The 20,069-nt window shown below is 52.0% G+C and overlaps 4 protein-coding genes across 4 annotated transcripts; 3 read left to right on the forward strand and 1 right to left on the reverse strand.

The window, feature by feature from the left end:
• Window positions 1-462: 462 nt before the first annotated feature.
• Window positions 463-3,527, forward strand: CABS01_13724 (uncharacterized protein; the record flags this gene model as incomplete). The annotated part of the gene is made up of 3 exons (XM_060547066.1): window positions 463-592; window positions 679-971; window positions 1,044-3,527. The coding sequence occupies 3 exons, from the start codon at window positions 463-465 to the stop codon at window positions 3,525-3,527; spliced, it is 2,907 nt and encodes a 968-aa protein (XP_060394656.1).
• A 909-nt stretch (window positions 3,528-4,436) lies between these two features.
• CABS01_13725 (ankyrin repeat protein) lies at window positions 4,437-8,236 on the forward strand (the record flags this gene model as incomplete). Its single annotated transcript, XM_060547067.1, has 5 exons — window positions 4,437-5,024; window positions 5,138-5,410; window positions 5,511-5,682; window positions 5,742-6,733; window positions 7,610-8,236. 5 exons carry the CDS (start codon window positions 4,437-4,439, stop codon window positions 8,234-8,236), a joined length of 2,652 nt encoding a protein of 883 aa, XP_060394657.1.
• Window positions 8,237-12,159: 3,923 nt separating this feature from the next.
• CABS01_13726 (uncharacterized protein) lies at window positions 12,160-12,750 on the reverse strand (the record flags this gene model as incomplete). The annotated part of the gene is made up of 2 exons (XM_060547068.1): window positions 12,160-12,440; window positions 12,546-12,750. Coding segments are annotated over 2 exons (486 nt in total), but the record flags the coding sequence as incomplete, so codon positions are not given.
• Window positions 12,751-15,289: 2,539 nt separating this feature from the next.
• CABS01_13727 (fatty acid desaturase) lies at window positions 15,290-16,798 on the forward strand (the record flags this gene model as incomplete). Its single annotated transcript, XM_060547069.1, has 2 exons — window positions 15,290-16,331; window positions 16,389-16,798. The coding sequence occupies 2 exons, from the start codon at window positions 15,290-15,292 to the stop codon at window positions 16,796-16,798; spliced, it is 1,452 nt and encodes a 483-aa protein (XP_060394659.1).
• Between the last annotated feature and the right edge of the window lie 3,271 nt (window positions 16,799-20,069).

A 20,069-nucleotide genomic window follows, 5' to 3' on the forward strand; every position in this document is an offset into this window, starting at 1 on the left:
TTACCTCCCCTTGGGTTGTCTTGTCACTTTGCCTGCCGCTTCCATCCTTTTCATAGGCGCGCGCCGCGACACCACACTAAAGCAAAGTCCTGTTTGCCTCGGAGTGTAGGAATTAGACCAAGGAACGTCATGGTCGCATTGGACTTTGCTTACCTCACAGTAGCATGATCCTTTTGGCATTCTTCTTTGGTTCTTCTTCGCGCATCCCAGATCACCTCCCCGTCATCAATTTATCCCGTTACATCTGGAGTCGACGTCTCTCTGCTTGCCAAGCCGGCGCTGGGTAGGGCAAGTTGACAAAGGCCGATGGCGGCCCCGCTGAAGAGACATGGCATCTTGGCGGCTTGGTGAGTGAACGCCCTCATTCCTTGCTGCACTACGTGTACCTTCTACCTGCTATGCGGTCTCAGATGGCATCAGAAAAAGTCTCAAAACCTGCAGCTTTTTGACACAATTTCTCCCATGTCTCGCCTAATTGTATTTGGATTTGCGCCAGTGACATTGCTGACATTAACTCCGTTCCAAGTATTCTACTACTTGCATGCACAGCATGGATATCCTCACGGTTTAACAGCAGCGCTGCTTTTGGTCAGTAAACCCACGGACTCTCTCTACCTCGCCTTGCTTACAGATTACGACATAACCATTGCATGGACGACAATTACTAACACCAAGCAGAGCGGCCAATACACTTCTCCATCTTGACGCTCCTCGAGTCCGGTCTACTCATTGCGATATGGTGCAGACAGATCTCGCCCTGGAAAAGTGCAACCAGCAGCGGGTATCAACTGGCAACCTTTTCAACCTCGAAAAATGACTGGCGAAAACGACTCCAAGCTGGCATCGATGTCGCGCGCAACCCTCGGTTCTTGTTGTCGCCCTATTTCTTCCTAGGATGCGCTATCGTACTGCGATCGCTGCTCTTTTGGCGCACTATCCGCACGATTCACTGCTCTTGGGAGAGCTTCGAGGTTCGTAGACCGAGAGCTGTCGCAATGCTGAAGAATTCCCATGGCCGCGAAGAACTAACACGCCGCGCACAGGTATTCCTCCCAGCTCTTGTCGTCCTTTACACAACGTTTTCTCCCTCCACCATACGACTCCAACAACACAATGGTGACCAAGCTCGATCTCGACGCTGCTGTAATGTTGCTCACTTGCGCTACTTCGTCATCGCCATCGCTTGGGCCTGCGCCACGAGGGCCACTCTCGCCCTATCAACACAGTCGGCCGGCGCAATATGTCCAGCAGGCTTTCTTCGGTGGGAGAGACAGATCCCCATAGCCCAGGTCGTTACTGTCATTTTGGATGCGCTGCTGCTGTTTTACCTGTCGAAATGGCGGCAGGACACTGTGGATGACGCACCGCAGGCTTGGGGATTCGTGTCGAAACTCTTTCTAGGGTCCGCAGGTGTTCTGGCTTTGCTTGCCTGTTTCTCCCTCCATAACGCTCGAAACACCCGTTGGGCGTTTGGACTTCACTTTGTCGAAATCAGAGATCTACTGACGGACAGCACAGTGGCGTCGCTGGGGCTGATATTGGGATTTTATGTCATGAGTGACATGCATCCTAGCACGTTGGGCATGATTGTCACTGCTTCAGGCGTTTATGCCCATCAGCTCGTCCGCATGCTGCACACCGCGCTACCCATGGACGGCTCTCTACCCTACATGATAGCTAGTGGTCTTACGATAGTCGGCGTCGGCCTCCTTTTGCGATACGAGAAGGATATCGCCAGCGCTTCTGGATCTTCGCCGGGAGATCCACGGCTCATTAGGTTTCTCTTGATGTGGTACGTCGTCCTGGTTGGCGTCCTCTGCGGAACCTACCTTATCTTTTACCCGGACTTTAACTCCACCGATACTCTATCCTTCCCCGATCTTCTCTCTGCGGCCAATACCAAATCCGACGCCTGGATCGCGAGAGCGAATCAGAGCTCCACCCTCGAGGTCGCGGCGAAAGAATATCAACAGCGTTATGGTGTGGCACCGCCTCCCAACTTTGATAAGTGGTACGAGTACGCTGTCGCCAACGGTTCGCCCATCATCGACGATTTCAGCCAGATAAACGACGATTTACTCCCGTTTTGGGGCGTTGAGCCGAAGGTCCTGCGAGATCGTACCAAGCATTCCTTGGAGATACCGTGGCTTGGCATTGGAGGCATTCGGATTCGGGGGGGAAAGGTTAACGTGGCTCCCGGTACGCCTGGATCCCACATGTGGATGATGACCTCTATGAAGAACATGATTGAGGACTTTGCCGAGCATCTCCCCGACATGGACCTTGCCATCAACCTGAACGACGAGCCTCGCGTGGCGATCCCTTTCGAAGACATGTCTGGACTTCACGGCGTTGGCTTGGAATCGAGGAGGAAGCTCCTCAATTCGGAGGATCGAAAGACGTTTGACAGATCCAAGTCAGCAGTTTGGGGTGACGACGATGCTGTTAAGGGACCTGAGCAGCGGTCACCCTTCTTCGAAGACCGCATCCGAGATCAAAACTACTACGACTTTGTTGCTCCAACCTGTCCGCCCGACTCGGCCGCCCGGAACACGAGATGGTGGAGTCGTAAAGAGGCGTGCCGTGGATGTCTCCTGCCGCATGCTATCCGCGTCTTTGAGGCGCTCGAGAACCCCGTTGTGTCGAACTGGACCTCAGCTACAGACCTCTGCCACCAACCAGACTTGGCATACCTTCACGGATTTCTATTGTCTCCGGCGCCGGCCCTTTTCACCAGAGATGCGTTTCCCGTGTTCAGTCAAAGCAGGACGTCAGGGTTTGCTGATATATTGGTGCCTTCGCCTTGGAATTACGACGACAAGGCCGCGTACGATGAGAACGAGGACATGGAATGGAGCAAGAAGAAGAACACCATGTTCTGGAGGGGGTCATCGTCGGATGGGTATGCAGCCTGGGGCTCGTGGCAGGGTTTCCTCAGGGCTCGGTTCGTCCAAGCTGCAAATTCGATTATGAGGGTTACGAAACTCCAACAGGATGGTCGGACACTGGTCTTGGGACCGGATGATCTGCCAAATTTTGATGTTGGCTTCGTGAGCAGATGGACCAAGTGTCACCGAGAGGACTGCCAAAGCGAAAAGGATACCTTCTGGGGCATTGGTCAGGACTCCCCCGACAAGTCCCAGGTCCCCTTCACCGACCATTGGAAGTACGCACACCTGATGGACCTCGACGGCGCGGGATTCAGCGGGCGCTTCATCCCCTTCCTCCGCAGCAAGAGTCTCGTATACCGCTCCGGCCTCTTCCGGACTTGGTTCAACGAGAGGGTCCACGCGTGGCGTCACTACGTCCCGGTCGATGTGCGACTCCACGAGCTGTGGGATCTCCTTTCGTACTTTGGAATTGACACGGAAGGCAAGAGGCGAGCAGAGGCCATTGCGGAAGAAGGCAGGGCGTGGAGCCGCAAAGCGCTCCGGAGAGAAGACATGCGTATCTACATGTTTCGGCTACTACTGGAATGGGGACGACTTGTGGACGATGAGCGAGATCAACTTGGTTTTGCGGTTTGATGAAATACCCCTTTTTTCTTGATCTTCATTGCAACACCGGTTCGATAGCATTGGATGCATGGCGTAACTTGGATAAGAACTGGGCATCCGGCGTTGGGTTGATCAGAAGGCTGGCTCATGCTTGACATCCCGTTGATAGAGCATCTAGGGATAACGAGGAACGAACACGATTACAGGTAGCGGCTTTTGGCCACCTGAGGTACATAAATGAGGACATCGCTGTCATGTGGCACTTCAAGTTGGTTCTGTTCAGATCCATCATTGTAAACTGCTAAGGTCTTCTCATCGAAGTTGTTACAGTCGGCTTTCGGTTCAACCTCAGTTGGTTGTGTATAACTACTTCAGTATCGACAACAATCACCTCGCCATCGATGCGCAACTGTGAGTATACCTCGAGATCGATATGGCTAAAGCTCATGGGCCTTGGACTCAGCCATCCTCCATGTACTCAGACCGAAATGACACCACCCACTCAATTCGTCGGTGTCAAGTATCAAAGCCTGTCTAATCGTCATTGCATGGAACGTTATGATTGGGTAAGTGGGCTTGCCGCCCATGCAGAAATGACAGGATAAGCGCCTGCCCAGCCTGCCTTAAACCTGCCTGGTTCCTCCTCCTCCTCCTCCTCCTCCTCCTCCTCGCCATAAGGTCACTCAACACTGAGGCAACCGCAGCAGGCAATACTCTCGGCAGGCTCTCAACGCCATGTGATAAAATTATGCGACAGGGGGTTTAGCTTCGCTCCTGTACCGTGTTGCCCTGGGCGGTGCAAAGACACACCCCAAGCGGGCAGTTTGTTGGTTCCTTTTTTGTAGCCGAACTTAAGCCTGGTCACATTTTCCGATTCCCCTTCAGAGCGATGCTCTTCCAGAATCGCAAACCATCATCTTTCTTGCTGATTTTTTGATCATGGGCTTCAGATCGTGGGTATCGGCACTGTTCAAGTCTAACAAGTCCTCTCCCGGAAATAACGACACTCATCCAGATGCTGGCACCGATTTTCAGACGAGTAGTCCGCACCCCGAGGACACTGCGGGAACGACAGAGGACGATCTTCGGAGCAACTTGAACGCATCATCGAGGCGAGATATCGACTCTACACGAGATCCGGGTAGACGCATTGCACAAGCCGCTGCGAGGAAACAAGATTGTTACGGCCTTAAGATCCTCGTCCCGCAGCCGTCGGACAGGACAGGATGCGTGGACATTGTAGCTATTCACGGGCTCAATGGTCACCGCGAAGAGACATGGATGCATGCCGATACGAGACTGCAGTGGCTGAGCGACTCTTCATGCCTGCCAAAAGACATGCCCACGGCACGAATTTTGACATTCGGCTACAACTCCAAGACCTATTTCAGTCGATCCGAATCAGAGATACCAGACTTTGCCTCCGAATTGCTTTGGGCACTAAAAGCCCAGCGTACAAGCGAAGAAGAAAAACAGCGCCGTATTGTTTTCATTTGCCATAGTCTTGGGGGTCTGGTTTTCAAACAAGTATACGCAGTGTCTTTCTCTTACCCTATCCTCTCTCCTCATTTCCTATGTAACATTTCGCAGGGTTTCGCGGCCCTCCCAAATCGCGTGAAACCTTTTGCTGACTGTTTCAGGCCGTAATCATGGCCCATGAGAAAGATCGCTACTACTCCTGTATCCTGGACCAGATTCATGGTGTGGTTTTCTTCGGTACACCGCACCGTGGCTCCAGCCTGGCCGCATGGGACGAAATCGGCACTCTCATTGTCAAAGCTAGTACACTTGGATACGCAACCAATAGCAAATTATCGAGCAGTTTGAAGGTCGATTCGAAGTTTCTGAGGCGCACATCGGAGTCATTCGCAGCTCGCGGGGAAGACTTCGAAGTTAGAAGCTTCTATGAGAGTGTACGGATGAAGGGTTTGAACTGCAAGGTATCGTAGCAAGCCAGACATCATAGGCCTCCCTACCATGTAGTATGTGTTGAAATTGACAATGAACCTTCAGGTCGTCGAGAAGGAATCGGCCATATTGAATTGGCCAAAGGAGCTGCCCATTGCCTCGAACGCCAATCACTCCGATATCTGCAAGTTCTTGTCACCAGAAGACTCGAGATACAAGGCTGCTTCTCTCGCTATTCGCGAGGTGGTGGGTGACCTAGCATCAGGCATCGATGTTCGTGAGTCTTGCTAAAGGCAGTGCTATTGACTATCATCATGTCGACTAATGTAACCTAAGCGCTCGATCTGCTAGCGATGGCATGCTTAAAAGAACTCAATTCAACCTATGAACACCATCTTGACCAGATAGACGACCCGATAGCCAAGACTTGCGAATGGGTCACATCACACAAGATCTGGAATTTATGGGACTCGGTACCAGGCTCGGCTCTTCTTTGGATCACAGCTGATGCTGGCTGTGGAAAGTCGATAGCGGCGAAGTATCTGGTCGATTTTTTTCAGAAGCGAACCTCCAGAGCATATCTTCATACTCATGTCTGCTACTTCTTCTTCAAGGAAGGACTAGAACACCAGGACAAGGCACACTCGGCCGTGTCAGCGGTCCTTCACCAACTCTTCTCCAAACAACATCGATTAATGCACCATGCCATGGTCAAATACTCTAGTATGCCAAAGAGTAGCTTCAACTGCTTTTCCACACTCTGGTCCATTCTCCTAGCGACAATGGAAGATCCTCACACGAAGAATGTGGTGTGGATACTGGATGGCCTAGATGAGTGCGAAGAGAAATCATTGGACGAGCTCATCAAAGCTCTGGCAGACTTCGTGCAGTCTCGCAACGCGGTCTCCATCAAACGAAGGCCGGCCTGTAAAATCATTCTCCTAAGCCGACCTCTCAACTCTATCGAAAGGAGGTTCGGACTTCGGTCAGGCAATGGTTGCTACAATACTGGCCTACAGTATACCGAAGAGTCTGACACTTTCAGGCTCAGTGCTGAGGAAGAGAGTGGCTCCGTTGCGAAAGATATCGCTCAATTCGTTACATCAAAAATTTCAGATCTTGGTCGACAGTCAGAACTATCTGCCGATATTCTCCATCAACTTGAACAACGGCTTATCAGCAGTGCTGATTACACTTTCCTTTGGGTGTCTTTGGTCATGAATATCGTGAAAGAAGCAGAGGTTGACGGAATTTCAATGGGTCAGATCGAAGCCATCTTGGCCACCACCAGGCTTGAAGACGTCTACGAGAAGCTCCTGTCTGGTCGAGTATTACCTTTGAAGACCAGAAAAGTTTTGCTACTTATCCTTTCCGCCGTTCGCCCACTAACTTTGGATGAGTTATGCGGAGCTGTGGAAGTCAATCAAGACTACCACCAACAGCAAGATTCAGAGGAATCGAAACGAGCGTTGGCCCATTTAGACAGGGCAAACTTGGACAGGATATCTCGAGAGGGTCAGTCCGGTCAAATGAAGAGAACACCAGAACTCGGGGCCGTCCAGAAATCCGAAATCACCGAGGCCACGACAGGCTTACCACCAGTATCCTCACCCCCCACAACTAGTCGAGTCCAGGTGAAGAATAACAAGCAACAAAGAGTTATCATTAGGTCCGGAAGAACAATTACTTCGACCAACCTAATGCAACAACTAGAGAATAACGAAAGAAGAGCCACGAGGGCTATTTCGCTCTGGCCTGAGGCATATCATGAAAGAATCAGTAGACAGCCAAAATTCCAGATGCCAACAGTGTCGAATTTACAAGAGCTGCAAAATCACATGCCCAAGCCGTTCATAAGTCATCTACGAAAAGTTTGTGGCCATTTCGTCAGGATCCGCAATCAAAAAATTTATCTAGTTCACCAGACAGCCCGCCAATTTCTGTTGGATAAACACAGAGAGCTCAAGTTTGGGACGATTTCTCAACGACCAAGGTATTATTTACCCACATACCAAGACCGGCAGAAGCCAGGAAACTCGACACTTATTTCTCAATGGCAACATTCAATCAGTCTAGCGGATGCAAATCTGTACATGCTTCAAGTTTGCGTTGATTACATTGGCCTATTTCGGTCAGCAAAGGCATTCAAGAAGACTGCCTTGAGTAGGCAAGAAGCGAATGCTTATCTCAGAGATTGTCGCAAGGACCCTCCTCGGGCTTTCCTCAGATACGTTTCACGTCATTGGTTAGATCATTACCGACCTGTGCGGGAGGACCTCAAGCTCTCCTATGACTATCTCCTACAGCCGAGTACCCCACAGTTCAACGTATGGATTATCTCCCATAGCTCGTGGATACCGGAAGAACAACGGAGAGTTCTGGAAGTAGGGGGTGTTTCCATCATAAAGGAGGATAAAGAGGAGCTTGGCTTGCCCTCGAGTCTCCCCTTCCAGGCGGCCAACGGTAGGGTCCAAACACTTCAGGCTGATGCCAACATCGGCCCTTCGGAGAAGAAAGAACGGGAACTCCAAGCGGCTCTGCAACATTTCAATCTCATGGGTAACGAGATTGATTTGTACGATGAAGAGTACATTCATGGGAAACGATACTGGAAAGCAAAAGACTACATGGGTTCAGGCGATGCCAGCACCTCAGACGAAGACGAGGAACTTGACAAGGACTTGAAGGAATCGAAGGCAACAATTCCTGATCGTATGCAGTACTATCGCCAACAGCAGAGTCAGCGGGTGGTCGAAAGCATTGCTGAGGGTCGACGCGCAACCTCGGCTTCCATGGCAAATCCGACTTCGTCTCGATCCTGGCTGAGGTGACGATTCCATCGAACTCGAATGCTCACCACCAGACCAGCCGTGGATTAGCTGTAGATATTCAAGCTACTAGACGATGAATGGAGAGACATGGCTTCTTCAAGTCAAAACTGATCATTCCGGCGGCCGAACTCAAGCTGATGCCAGTTTACGAAACGTCATAGGGAAGTTGTGAGGTAGGTGAAAGAATACGAGCAGATGAACGAAGGCGGTTGAGACACTCGTGGTGCTCGCCATTTCCACACATGAACCAAGTCGTGATAGGATTAATGGAATGATTCATTGTAGAGCACATTCGTCACTCGCGGCTGCGAATATGAATTTCACTTCATTAAGAGGCTGAGAGTACCTATACAATCCATCTTACGTTCAACTTTTGCCTACAAAATATCACGACCTACGTGCGATACGTACCGTCTACCACACCAGCTCTGCTTCAATCGGGGTTGTACTCAACGGCTTTCCACCTGCCTACTTCAGAGCAGCGCCTCATACTTGTACGGAAGCCCGGGGAGCTCCACATGAACAGCAACTCCGGCTAACTCAGCACAAGAAGTCAAATGCCACGGCACCCTAAGAGATCCAAGATACCTTCACTTCCTGTCAGGCTCTCCTCTGTGACTCGGGGATGGCGTCTCTGAGACGCGGGGTCGGATTGTTGGGTGTCTCAGCCGCGACGGATGGGGCTGGCGCTGTCTGACAGGAGGCGCGACTCTGAGTGCTTCTGATAGGTAGGTATGCCGGTGACGCCTTGCAGAGGGTGTCAGGTAAGGTGGTAAGCTACAGATCGCACTTCGGACCTGTGCTGAGGTCTCGTCTACAGAAAGCCATGCGAATCTACTTGCGGAGCAAGCCGGGAGATATCAAGCGTATTGCAGCACCTGACGATGAAGCTGTTGAGAACGGCGGCATGTCAGGGTGGCACGAGTGACATCAGAAACGTGATATTCGGGCATTTTTGGGGAGGGAAGTGTATTTTCACATGTCTTCGATATGATCTGCGTTTCTTTCGAGAGGTAAGGCAGCCAAACAGCAACGCAGGTTAGTTGGATACCGTGACATTGAGCCTGCGCTGGGTATCGTTCTGCAGGCTGTCACGAGGCCCTGGACGACATGTATTCTTGATAAGGATATGAATGATAATAGGTGTCAAAGAGGGGCTTGTTTGTTATGCAGCAGGCTGTCTGGGTGAGAAATGGTATTCGTGTATCGTGTGATTGGCGGTCAGGGAAGCGTTGTTCCACGTCTCGGGACTGAGGCGGTGAATAGGAGGTCAAGTATGGACCTGACTGAGACTTGGGGGGATCCTCCGTAGTGGTAATCTGTGACACGATTCGCTGCGATTTTGAACCGGTTTCAACAAGTTCGATTACCTACTTCAAGTGAAGACAGCATGTGAGTAATTAGTGGTAGGCAAGACTGAGAGAAGTGTGAGTAAGGTAGGTATGCTTGAGGCTGTGGCTCTCGCGGATGTCTCATCGAAAACTCGCAACTCGTAAACTCTCCTCGAGTGACATGCTGGAGCTAGAGCTGTCAGTCATCCGGACTAGTACTGGGGTAACCGAGACAAAAGTGTCGTCAGCTGAAAGCCCTACGAGACATGGTCATCTATAACCGCAACAAGCCAAATCTTTCACAAGCTACTGTTGATTGGTGCTACTACGAATCTTCTCCTCTTCTTCTTCGAAGAGACGATGCGAAGCAGATACGGATAGGTACACAACCCTGAATTTCCTCCAAAAAAAAAAAAAAGCTAGGGTGAGTAAACCTGCTTGAGCGTTAGCCCTCCGCGGCCAGACGGGATGAAGGGAATGTTCCGCCTCCAGCCAGTGGCACTGCTAGGCAAACGATCTCTCGCCCCCGAGTCGTGCTTGGTCCGTCAACTCGCAGGACACTTTGCCGAGATGGGGAGGTATCAGCAGAGTGCCAATACCGTCGTTCCCTGATTCCTCTGCAAAGCTAACGGAACGGATATACGTGCTAGCAAGGGGTGAAAAGAAATGTCGTGACCTTTGGAGTAGGTTGTGGCGCCTGTCAGTGGTCACTGCCGCCTCTTCTCGCTATCCTATGGAGGGGAGCAAATCACATGTGAAGGAGGTCGGCCCTGTGGTTCGTGAAAAAGGGCCCGGCCTCGGGTTCGTTAGGAATGAGAAGCGGACGGCACCACACCACAAGTCCACGACAGTAGGCGACGGTGGGCCCGACTTGCACGAGTGCCGCGATGAGCAGTGCAGATTGCAGAAGCGTCGTGCGAATAGCCGTTGTCTGTGGGCCGTGGCCTCTGAGTGATGGATTGAGGAGGCATACTTTTGCCCCTGGCGTGCTCTTCGTCTACTGCCAGAACGGATATCATTCCAGGCTGGGCGGGAGACGGAGCAGGATCAATATCGAACAATTACCATGTGATAATTGAAAATTGGCTGTAAGCAGCAGAGAGACCTTACCAACAAGCTACTTGCCAGCTTGTCCCAATCCTTGTCCCCCGTGTAATTGAGTATGTTGGGATTGGTCCTTGGGGATCTCGATGGTCTCAGCGTTAGGTGGAACTGAAACCTCGATAGAAGGTCTCCACGATAATCGGGATTCTGAAAAGGCGATGGAGCTTTGTTTCCCAGTCCACTGAATATCATAATGGCCGGCATTGCTGTGTGCTTTCACCGCAAGGTATCCATCGGATGTGAAGATTCAAGGCTCAAGAAGGAATCAAGACTGGCGTGTGCTAAAGTTCCCGAGGTACGTATCCCTAGGAAGAGAGCAGGAAGTCACGACTTGTGAGAGCAAAGACCGGGGATTCATCCGTCTGAGTGGGGTTCTGTCAGTACGTACCAATGAAGCTCTGCCATCGCGACAAGGCCCTGCCCTGGACTGCAACCATCTCAACAAATTTGAACCCCAACAGAAAATTTCAAGGGCAGTAAATGAAAAATAAAAATAAAAGAGTAATAGAGGGGGGGAAAGGGAGTGACTGATCTTCACAGCGCTACCTACAGAAGCGAAGCAGGCAAAAACCGGACCCTGGAATGCCATGATGCTTCCAGAAAACGGCGTTCCCACCCTTGTTTCAGGGTCTTTACGTCCTGTTCAAGCTGTGAGCTGTGGAGGTCGTCGAGCGACTCGATCCTGGGTCGTTTCATCCTCTGTCTCGCGGGTTTGCCCGAGGCAAGTCGAGTAGAGTCTAGTCCAACTGCCGTATTCTCTATCATCGGTCTCCCGTTGTGCATTGCGAAATTCCGGTGTGGAAATTGAATGCCATGCGAAGCGATTCAGAAATGTTGCCAGCTGGTGAGAGGTTCATCTTTGGCCACTTTCTTTCCTTGGACGTCGTCGACGAAAGCGAGGGCGTCAATTCAAGATTCAAATCCCTTCCCCAGCTGCGGGCCCTTGATTGGCTAGCCGCGTCAGCAACTTGCTCTACTCCCGATTGGCTGGAGCAGGCTGAAGACGTTGCTGGCCAATCGTGAGGCTCCAGTCTGTCGCGTCTTCCCAGTCCGCTCTGCTTTCCGCTGCTTCGTTCGTGGGGTTGAAAGAATGGGAACAGAAAACATGGAGGACCACTTCCTTGCGTGCAGAGGTACGTATACTTTGCTCATCCCTGTCATCCCACCAAGAAGCGTGGGGAACCCGGGTACGTACTGCCGTCCCTGAAGGCTGAACGACGGCGGGCACCTTCTATCGATCGTATCCCCAACTATGCCTGGATCCTGTCAACAATTCGAAATCCAGCATGTTGGCCCTGGCCTACTGCGACGCAAGAGGAGTCTCCGCCGTGTACTTATATCAAGTCTCGCCCCAGAGACATCCCACAATGAAGTAAAATCTCCTGATCGCGAATTAGTTGGAGGAAGTCGGCGGAAAGGACTTCTCAACGCACGGCAACCAATGTACAGAGTGACTGCTGCGGTGCGGTTTTCGGGCATGTGGTGAGATCAAAACGGACCAGAATTGCTGTCGCTGGTCGAATGGTGCAGGGTTGGGGGCGGTTGTTGATCTGACTCGATATTGGCTAAGCTGCCACACCACCGCCGTCTACGACTGGAGGATTTTCCGATCTGAATCTTGCCCCGAACAAGCGCCATCTTCACATGCACGGACGAACGCCGGTTTGTGCCAAACGTAGGCGACATTTGCGTGAGTGACTGGTGGGCGCGCGGTGACTGCACCACCTTCAAGAACAAGGCCAATCGACAGTCTGCGTGTTGCATGTTTGCTACGAGACAAGACGTCAGAGAGCGCAAGTATGACCCGGGAGGAGGCATAACGGGAGCGGCAGGACGCCTGATGCATCTTGGGCGGCAAGTCAGCTTCAACTTACATGGTTGTGTCTTGGATACTGCCAGCCCGTAGGTTGAAGGCCTGGGTACCACAGCAGTGACAGCATAGGCTGTCTTACGCAAGATATGTCCAACTCGGGTCTCCAAAAGAGGCTGTCCTAGGATCTGCAGGCCTCCGATGGAAACGGTAGATACAGTAGGTATTGTGGTTGAGTCCGACGTCAAACTATCGAGGCCATCCGGGACCGTTTGAGGGATCTGGCATTCTGTTGCTGCTGCTGCTGGTGATGAACCAAATTGACTTTGCCACAGTCTGGCTCTGATCTGCCTCTCAAGCTCCAGAGTTCAGCCGGCTAGCTCGAAGGGCGGTGAAGTTGGAGCATGACCAGAGTGGACCACAGGTAAGGGTGCATCAGCATGAGCCAGGCGGTAGTGAAGCACGAGGAGGCATGGGGCGAAGAGATACGGTTCAAAGTCTCGGTACTCCTAACCCCGTCGAGGTATGTCGGTGCCGAAAGGTACGGGTACCTGGTAAGAGCTTCAGAAGAGAGCTCCAAAGTCCAGACACCAGTGACCAAAGAGACAGCGGATATGGTGCCTGTCTCGCGTTGCAATGGAGCGGTCCATGTGTTGCCCTGCCAGGCATGAATTCGCCTCCCAATAGGGGTAGATTTGCTGCCGGGAGCTGGAACATGACCCAGATGCAAACAGTGGCAATGGCGGGGACGGCGAGAGGATCTAGACTGATGCAAATACCGTCGCGTGTCAATAGCGGCTCCAAGAGGAAGGGGAAGAGAAAGAGGGCGAAATTCAGCACGGTCAATGGAAGACTCAGAATGCCTTGCCTCGAGTCTGTGCGGTAAATGCAGCATTGCAGCGTGGGTGAGGAACGGTCAGTCAAAGGCACTTTTCCATTGCTTCAGGTCTCCAAGTACCTTACCGTACCTCACTGCTGCAAGCTGCGTCTGATGCAGGTGGACTGCATAGGTTGGGTTAGAAGGTAGCGGCTACAATGTGTCTAGGCAAAGGAAAGTCAGAATCTGGGCGGGAAGAATCTTGGTGGATGTAGATGTACATCAAAGCACGACTGATGCATTCCCAACTCCCATTCCTTCCTTCCTTTTCGCCTTGTACTAGAGTCGGGTACGTACCGAACCAAGACCCTTCAGACCGCCGACTTCGTCCCAAAAATTCTTTTTCAGCCGATCTTTTGCCTTCCCCTCTGGCGCGGAAAGAAAAAAAAAAAAGGTGTGCCTTCTCCAAAAAGGTTTGGGAAAGCTGCAAGAATTTTGTTCATATTCGGCATCGCCAAGCTATTCATCCACCAAAAAAACGGTACGCCGGGTTTTGGCTTGTGAGTGTCGAGTTGTTGCTGCTGTGGGAAGGCGAGCAACTCCCGTTATCAAGAATAGCCGAGGAAGAGGAAGTATCTCACAAAGTATGCTGTGATCCATCGATATAATGAGTACTTGAATAAGGTAAGGTATTCAATGGCATTTGGCATAACCAAAGCCCGGTGTCTAAATGTCTGAACGCCGTCTAGATGCGCCCCTCCTGCCTTCCAGTGATATGAACTGCAATGCCTTCCTTACCTAATGATATTCCGTATGGGAAGGAATAGATCCAAATACCTGACCAGGCACAGCTTCCAGCTTCGGTATTTCCTTCCGTCCGGCCTCTCATGGGATTCGGAAAGGCTACCTGAGGTAAGGTAAGGTACTCGCATAGATGGAAGGTAGTGACGTTACGGAGTACCTTAGCCCATAGACGGAAGGAGGTGGAGAGGAAAGATACCTCCCAACACATGATAATTGATGCAACAATCTTGTATCTCGCCCAAATAGTGGATGTACGGGTTACCTGACTTAGGTTTCTTGCCTCCTCCTTCCTCCACATCGTCCTCCTTTGGTGGGTAACTCAATCAACATCAAGGCCCAGCAGAAAAATCCAACAGCAATTGGGATTGGAAAGGAAGGAAAGCAACCGATCACCACACGGCACGACTTGACACGAACACATTTCATTGCTTTCACACCCCCCGGTGCCTCGGTGGCCCCCCATCCCTCGTTCCCTGCCACGCATTTCGTCCCTCCCGTCCCTGGTCCTGCCCTTTCTCCCCTTGCACCGTGCCCTGCAAATCCCCGCAGGCCACAAGCAACGGAGCTTCCTCTCTTTCCCTCTCCAGTTCGTCCCCAACAAAAACGGAACCGAGGCCAGACAGACAGCACACAGCATACCTTACACGGTAAGGTAGAGCACAGAACACCACCACTACTCCGTACGGATACCAAGCAGACCTCACCTCAGTTTATTACAGATGGTCCAATTTACCTGCACACCACTCACTCCTACCGAAAAAAAAGTCACAGGGATCTCCTTTCGCTCCATCCGTTACGGTACCTGACCGGCCACTTGTCACTACTCGGTACTAGCGAGCCAAGGCCCTGGAGAGACACAGTTGACAACGGGCCCCGTCCCGACCCATCGTTTGTTAATTATTTTGTCTTTTCGCCTCCGCCACGACCCGATACCGACCTGAGGTTTTTCCCAGAGTGCCTTCATTTATTACTCCCCTCCCTTCCTCCTTTTTCCCGCTTGTGCTTCTTGATTCCTGTTCCCTCCCCGCGACCCAATTGGTATCCCTCTCTCTTCTCCCAAGGGCCATTGGAACTTGTCAACCGTTCCTCTGTGTGTATTCATCCAATACCGAGGCAACATCACCCAAGCTGCTCTCATAGTCCCTCTTCTCTTCCCTAGCAGCAGCAGCACAATAATACCAGCCGCTATGGCTTCTACCACTTCGTCTGCGCCGGCCGGCCAGAACCCCGTTCTCCGCCGCACCGTCACCAGCAACACCGCCGAGACCGACGCTTCGGTTCCTTCTACTGCCATGGCTTCGCCCGTGGATTCGCCCCGTCCTTCTGCTTCGTCGACGTCCTTGTCGTCTATGGCTTCTGACGATGCCGTCCTCGAAAAGAAGGCCAACTACACCAAGCTGTACGACACCTACGGCAACGAGTTCACCCCTCCCGATTTCACCATCAAGGACATCCACAACGCTATCCCCAAGCACTGCTTCGAGCGTTCTGCTCTCAAGGGATACGCCTACATCGCCCGCGATATCCTCTGCCTCACCACCACCTTCTTGATCTTCCACAACTTCGCTACCCCCGAGTACGTGCCTTCCAAGGCTGCTCGTGTCGTTCTCTGGGCCGTCTACACCATTCTCCAGGGTCTCTTCGGAACCGGTCTTTGGGTCATTGCCCACGAGTGCGGTCACCAAGCCTTCTCTCCCTCCAAGACCATCAACCACGCCACCGGCTGGGTTCTTCACTCGGCTCTGCTCGTTCCCTACTTCAGCTGGCAGATCTCTCATAGCAAGCACCACAAGGCCACCGGCCATATGGAGCGTGACATGGTTTTCGTGCCCCGCACTCGCGAGCAGCAGGCCACCCGTGCTGGCCGCTTGGCCCACGAAGTCGGCGAGCTGGCTGAGGAGACCCCCATCTACACCCTTCTGATGCTTATCGCCCAGCAGCTCGTTGGCTGGCCCAACTACCTTATGACCAACGTCACCGGCCACAACTTCCACGAGCGCCAGCGTGAGGGCCGCGGCAAGGGCAAGCACAACGGTGCCGGCGGTGGTGTCAACCACTTCGACCCCAGCAGTCCCATCTTCGAGGCCAAGGACGCCAAGCTCATCATCGCTTCTGACATTGGTGTCGGCATCACCATGACCGTTCTCGCTCTCCTCGGCAACAAGTTCGGCTGGTCCAACATTCTGGTCTGGTACTTCATTCCCTACCTCTGGGTTAACCACTGGCTCGGTAAGTGTCAAAAGGCTCGTTTCGATTCTGTGACTGTCAGCTAATTTTTCTTCTCAGTCGCCATCACCTTCCTCCAGCATACCGACCCTACTCTTCCTCACTACACCGCTGGTGAGTGGAACTTCGTCCGTGGCGCCGCTGCCACCATCGACCGCGAGATGGGCTTCATCGGACGCCACCTCCTCCACGGCATTATCGAGACCCACGTCCTTCATCACTACATCAGCACCATTCCCTTCTACAACGCCGACGAGGCCTCTGACGCCATCAAGCCCGTTATGGGCAAGCACTACCGTGCTGACGTCAAGGATGGCCCGGTTGGCTTCATCAAGGCCTTGTACAAGTCTGCGCGTATGTGCCAGTGGGTTGAGCCCAGTGCTGATGCCCAGGGCGAGGGCAAGGGTGTCTTGTTCTTCCGCAACCACAACGGTCTCGGTACCGCGCCTATCAAGGGTGCGGTGAACTAAGTTACGGAGTTGAGCGACTGGTGAAAAAAAGAAAGAAAGGTCATGTCTTCTCATGAGCTGGTCCATGATGGCCCTCTCTACATATGCTAGTGTAGGATTTTGGCGATTCGTATCGCTGAGTGCTTCTGGCTCTGGGCCAGGCCGTCGAGTCTCCGTTTAATGTGCGATCCGAGGACGCCGTGGTAATGTCGAATCGAGCACGGGAGCTCAGGGTGGCCTGGAGACGGTACAGAAGATATAGTGCAAATAACTGGCAAGGCGTTAGCATTTTTATACCTGCACCCAATGGATAGATCCATAGACACAGAAGTCAAAGAGAGAGAACAAGCAATAGAATGATAGCTTCCGAGCATTCCGATCACACCGCCACCTCTTGACAAGCGTGTCCAACGTGATGAGCATGGCAGCCGCATTCCGCGCCATCAACCGGGAGAAGGTCTAATCCGCGATCACTTCGTCTGTCACGAATCCTTGTGCCGGTGTTCTGCTGCTTTGGGGTTGCTTCTTCGAGGTGATGTGAATCTGGGAAATAGCCCAGGAGCCAAGAGAACACGCAAGGTTCGGTTCAATTCATCCTGATCGTGGAGAGAATGCGGGGTGCACACGCGACCTTGCGGACGCCGGGACGCCGGACGCCCTCGAACCCGGACGGACCAATGAGTGACCACCCGATGGTAACAAAAGGCAGGCAGGCAAGACCTGGGGTCCCAGGCGGGAGGCTTGGGGGGAGGGGAATAGGGACCGTGAGCGCGCGTCTGCGCGGTACTCGGCGTTAGTGCGCATGCGTGTATCTCGTGGGTATTTGCTAACCGAGATGACATTGTACCTCTGCCGTACTGCCGTTCCGACCGCTCCGGGTCGCGCGGATCCGAAGGTGGAGAGAAAAGAGGGGGGCCGGAGTGCCGTTTAAGGATCCGAGGCCGGTGGTATGGGGGTGTTGTTATCTTGACGTCTTGCTTGACTTTTTGGCGTGCGCCGTATGTTTGCCGTTGTATTGGTACCGGCTTTGGGTAAAATCTGTTTCACGTATCGAATATGATGTATTGGTGTGATCAGTTTAGTTGTCGAGGCTCTTTGGGTGAATGGATGCACTATGCGTCACCTTGATGCTTGTATCTGCCTACCTTATTAGCCTAAAGGTCCTCCTTGAGATTTAGACACCCTGATTGTATGAAACGCTGCAGCAAAACTTAGAAACGCAGTCTATGTTGATCCACCTGAAGGAATGACATAAACTCGTTCTCAGAGTGGGAAGGTTTCCTTCTCGACATTCTATTCTAGAAGAGGGTGCTTGGCCCGTGAGGGCCGGCATGGAACACTTCGAAATCAATTTTCTCTCGCAACTTCAGATATCGGTCAATGTCAAATCAAGATATGAGCCATCTTGGGCTTCAGTCGACTTTGCCGTGTCACGCGGTTTCAAGGTACAGGAGAACTTCCCCAATCCCGACTACATTTTCCACGTAGGGAGCACACGACGCATATAATTACGGAGTGTGGCTTCTCTCTCTGCCTTAGTAATCTTCCTACCACTCATTCCCCCCCCGAGGCCTTTGAGCTCTGGTCTTACCACGCCGACCTCTGATACCACTCTGAATACCTAATAACCTATTCCAAGGGCGATGTTTGCAAATTTCAACGCCGGTCTATTGATTATATCACTGGAGTCAATGTGGATATGCGTCAGTAGTTCTCCAGTTGTCTTGCCTCACGCAGTGCATTCGTGACGGTACTGAACTGCCACAATGCGAGACAACTTCAGCTACCTTGATGAACAAGTCCTCCGCTGTGATAATGGTCTCAAGACTAAATAAAGAACACTAATATATGGAAGAATGTTCTTGGATATCGGAAGAGTACTGAAATCCTACTTTACGTATAATACTGAGAAACAGGTCAGCCTTGAAGTCTGGATACGATATCTGAGTTGATCCCCTCGGTGGTACTTGTCGTGGTTTCAAGATAGTATTTCGCAGCTGAGACTGAGATTGACTTATTTCTGATAGCTGAGGATACTTTTAGGCTTGTAAGGCTGTTGCGACTCTTCGCTTTGACAACATCAAGCAAGATTGGGAAGTTAAGAGAGGGGGTACAATCATTGTAGGTGGAGATATTGCTTCAGCAGAAAAGCTTTACGTGTACGAGCATTCGGCGCGAATATTTAACAGATAATTCGAAGATTGAGAGGCTTGAAGACCGCTGGTCTGGTCTGGTCGTGATGGTGTGTGATCTGAACCTGGGTCTTGCAGGGCATTGATACTGATGGGTCCCGCGCTATCGTAACAGGTTCTACTAGATACGACCGTAATAGTAATTGAGTGCTCGACTAGAAAAGGATACTGCAAAGAGACAAGTTCGAAAGAGACTAGGGGCTAATTGGACGTACACCTGATAAATTTGAAATATACTGTAGTGCCAGTTACATTGAGTTGCTAACCGTCACACTTGACGAAAACAACCTGCAGCAAGACCTTGGACTCTCTGTCTAAACCCGCTACTCCATAAACTAGTGAACCCCGAGTTCAAGCACGTACCAAATGTAAGCAAGAGACTTCGTCATGAGTGTTCTCGACTCTGGTCTGCGTGGTGTCTCAGTCACGGCAGTTGAAGCTGTGGACCGCGTGGACTTGTGCTGGAAGAAATTCTCCGTCTTCAACGATGCTCGTGGTCCTTTTGCGTGGGTCTAGCCTCGGAGCGCCGTGAACGTGGAAAACGCGTGAACGTGTTTGATGGATGCGGAAAGAGAGTACGTCTTGGGACAACAGATCGTTTTTTCTAAAGTAACGGCCCTACTCTAGGGAGGGGGCCAACGCCCGTCAAATCCACGGCACGTCGGAGTGGGTTCCGAATTCTCCAGGGTCCGGACCTACGTTCGACCTCTCTAGTCTGTGGAACCGTGATGGTCTTTTGATCAGTATCGGAGGGGGACGAAGGACACATTCGAACTGCATGCGGAAGTTGGAAAAGCCATGCTTACGACCCTCATGGCAGCAGAGAAAGAGGATGCCATGCGGAGAAAGCGTTTTCTCACGAGGGACTAACGTGGTCCACACGAGGCGGGACCGAGTCTCGACCGTCCCATTGCTGACAGCGATGTGGCGAGAAGAGCCAGGGCTCTTTGGTATTAGCAGTCTACCAACAGAAGAGAACGGCGGACGGGCAGTGTGGGCGGGGGCATGAACGACAGCACCGAGACATTGGGCCGGCGGGCTTCCAGTCTCGAGGCCGCCGATTTGTTAGATTGGCCGCTTTGTCCGAAGAGGCAACGTCT

The sequence above is a fragment of the Colletotrichum abscissum genome (assembly GCF_030869225.1).
Source record: "Colletotrichum abscissum strain IMI 504890 chromosome Unknown Scaffold_47.1, whole genome shotgun sequence".
NCBI lineage: Eukaryota > Fungi > Ascomycota > Sordariomycetes > Glomerellales > Glomerellaceae > Colletotrichum > Colletotrichum abscissum.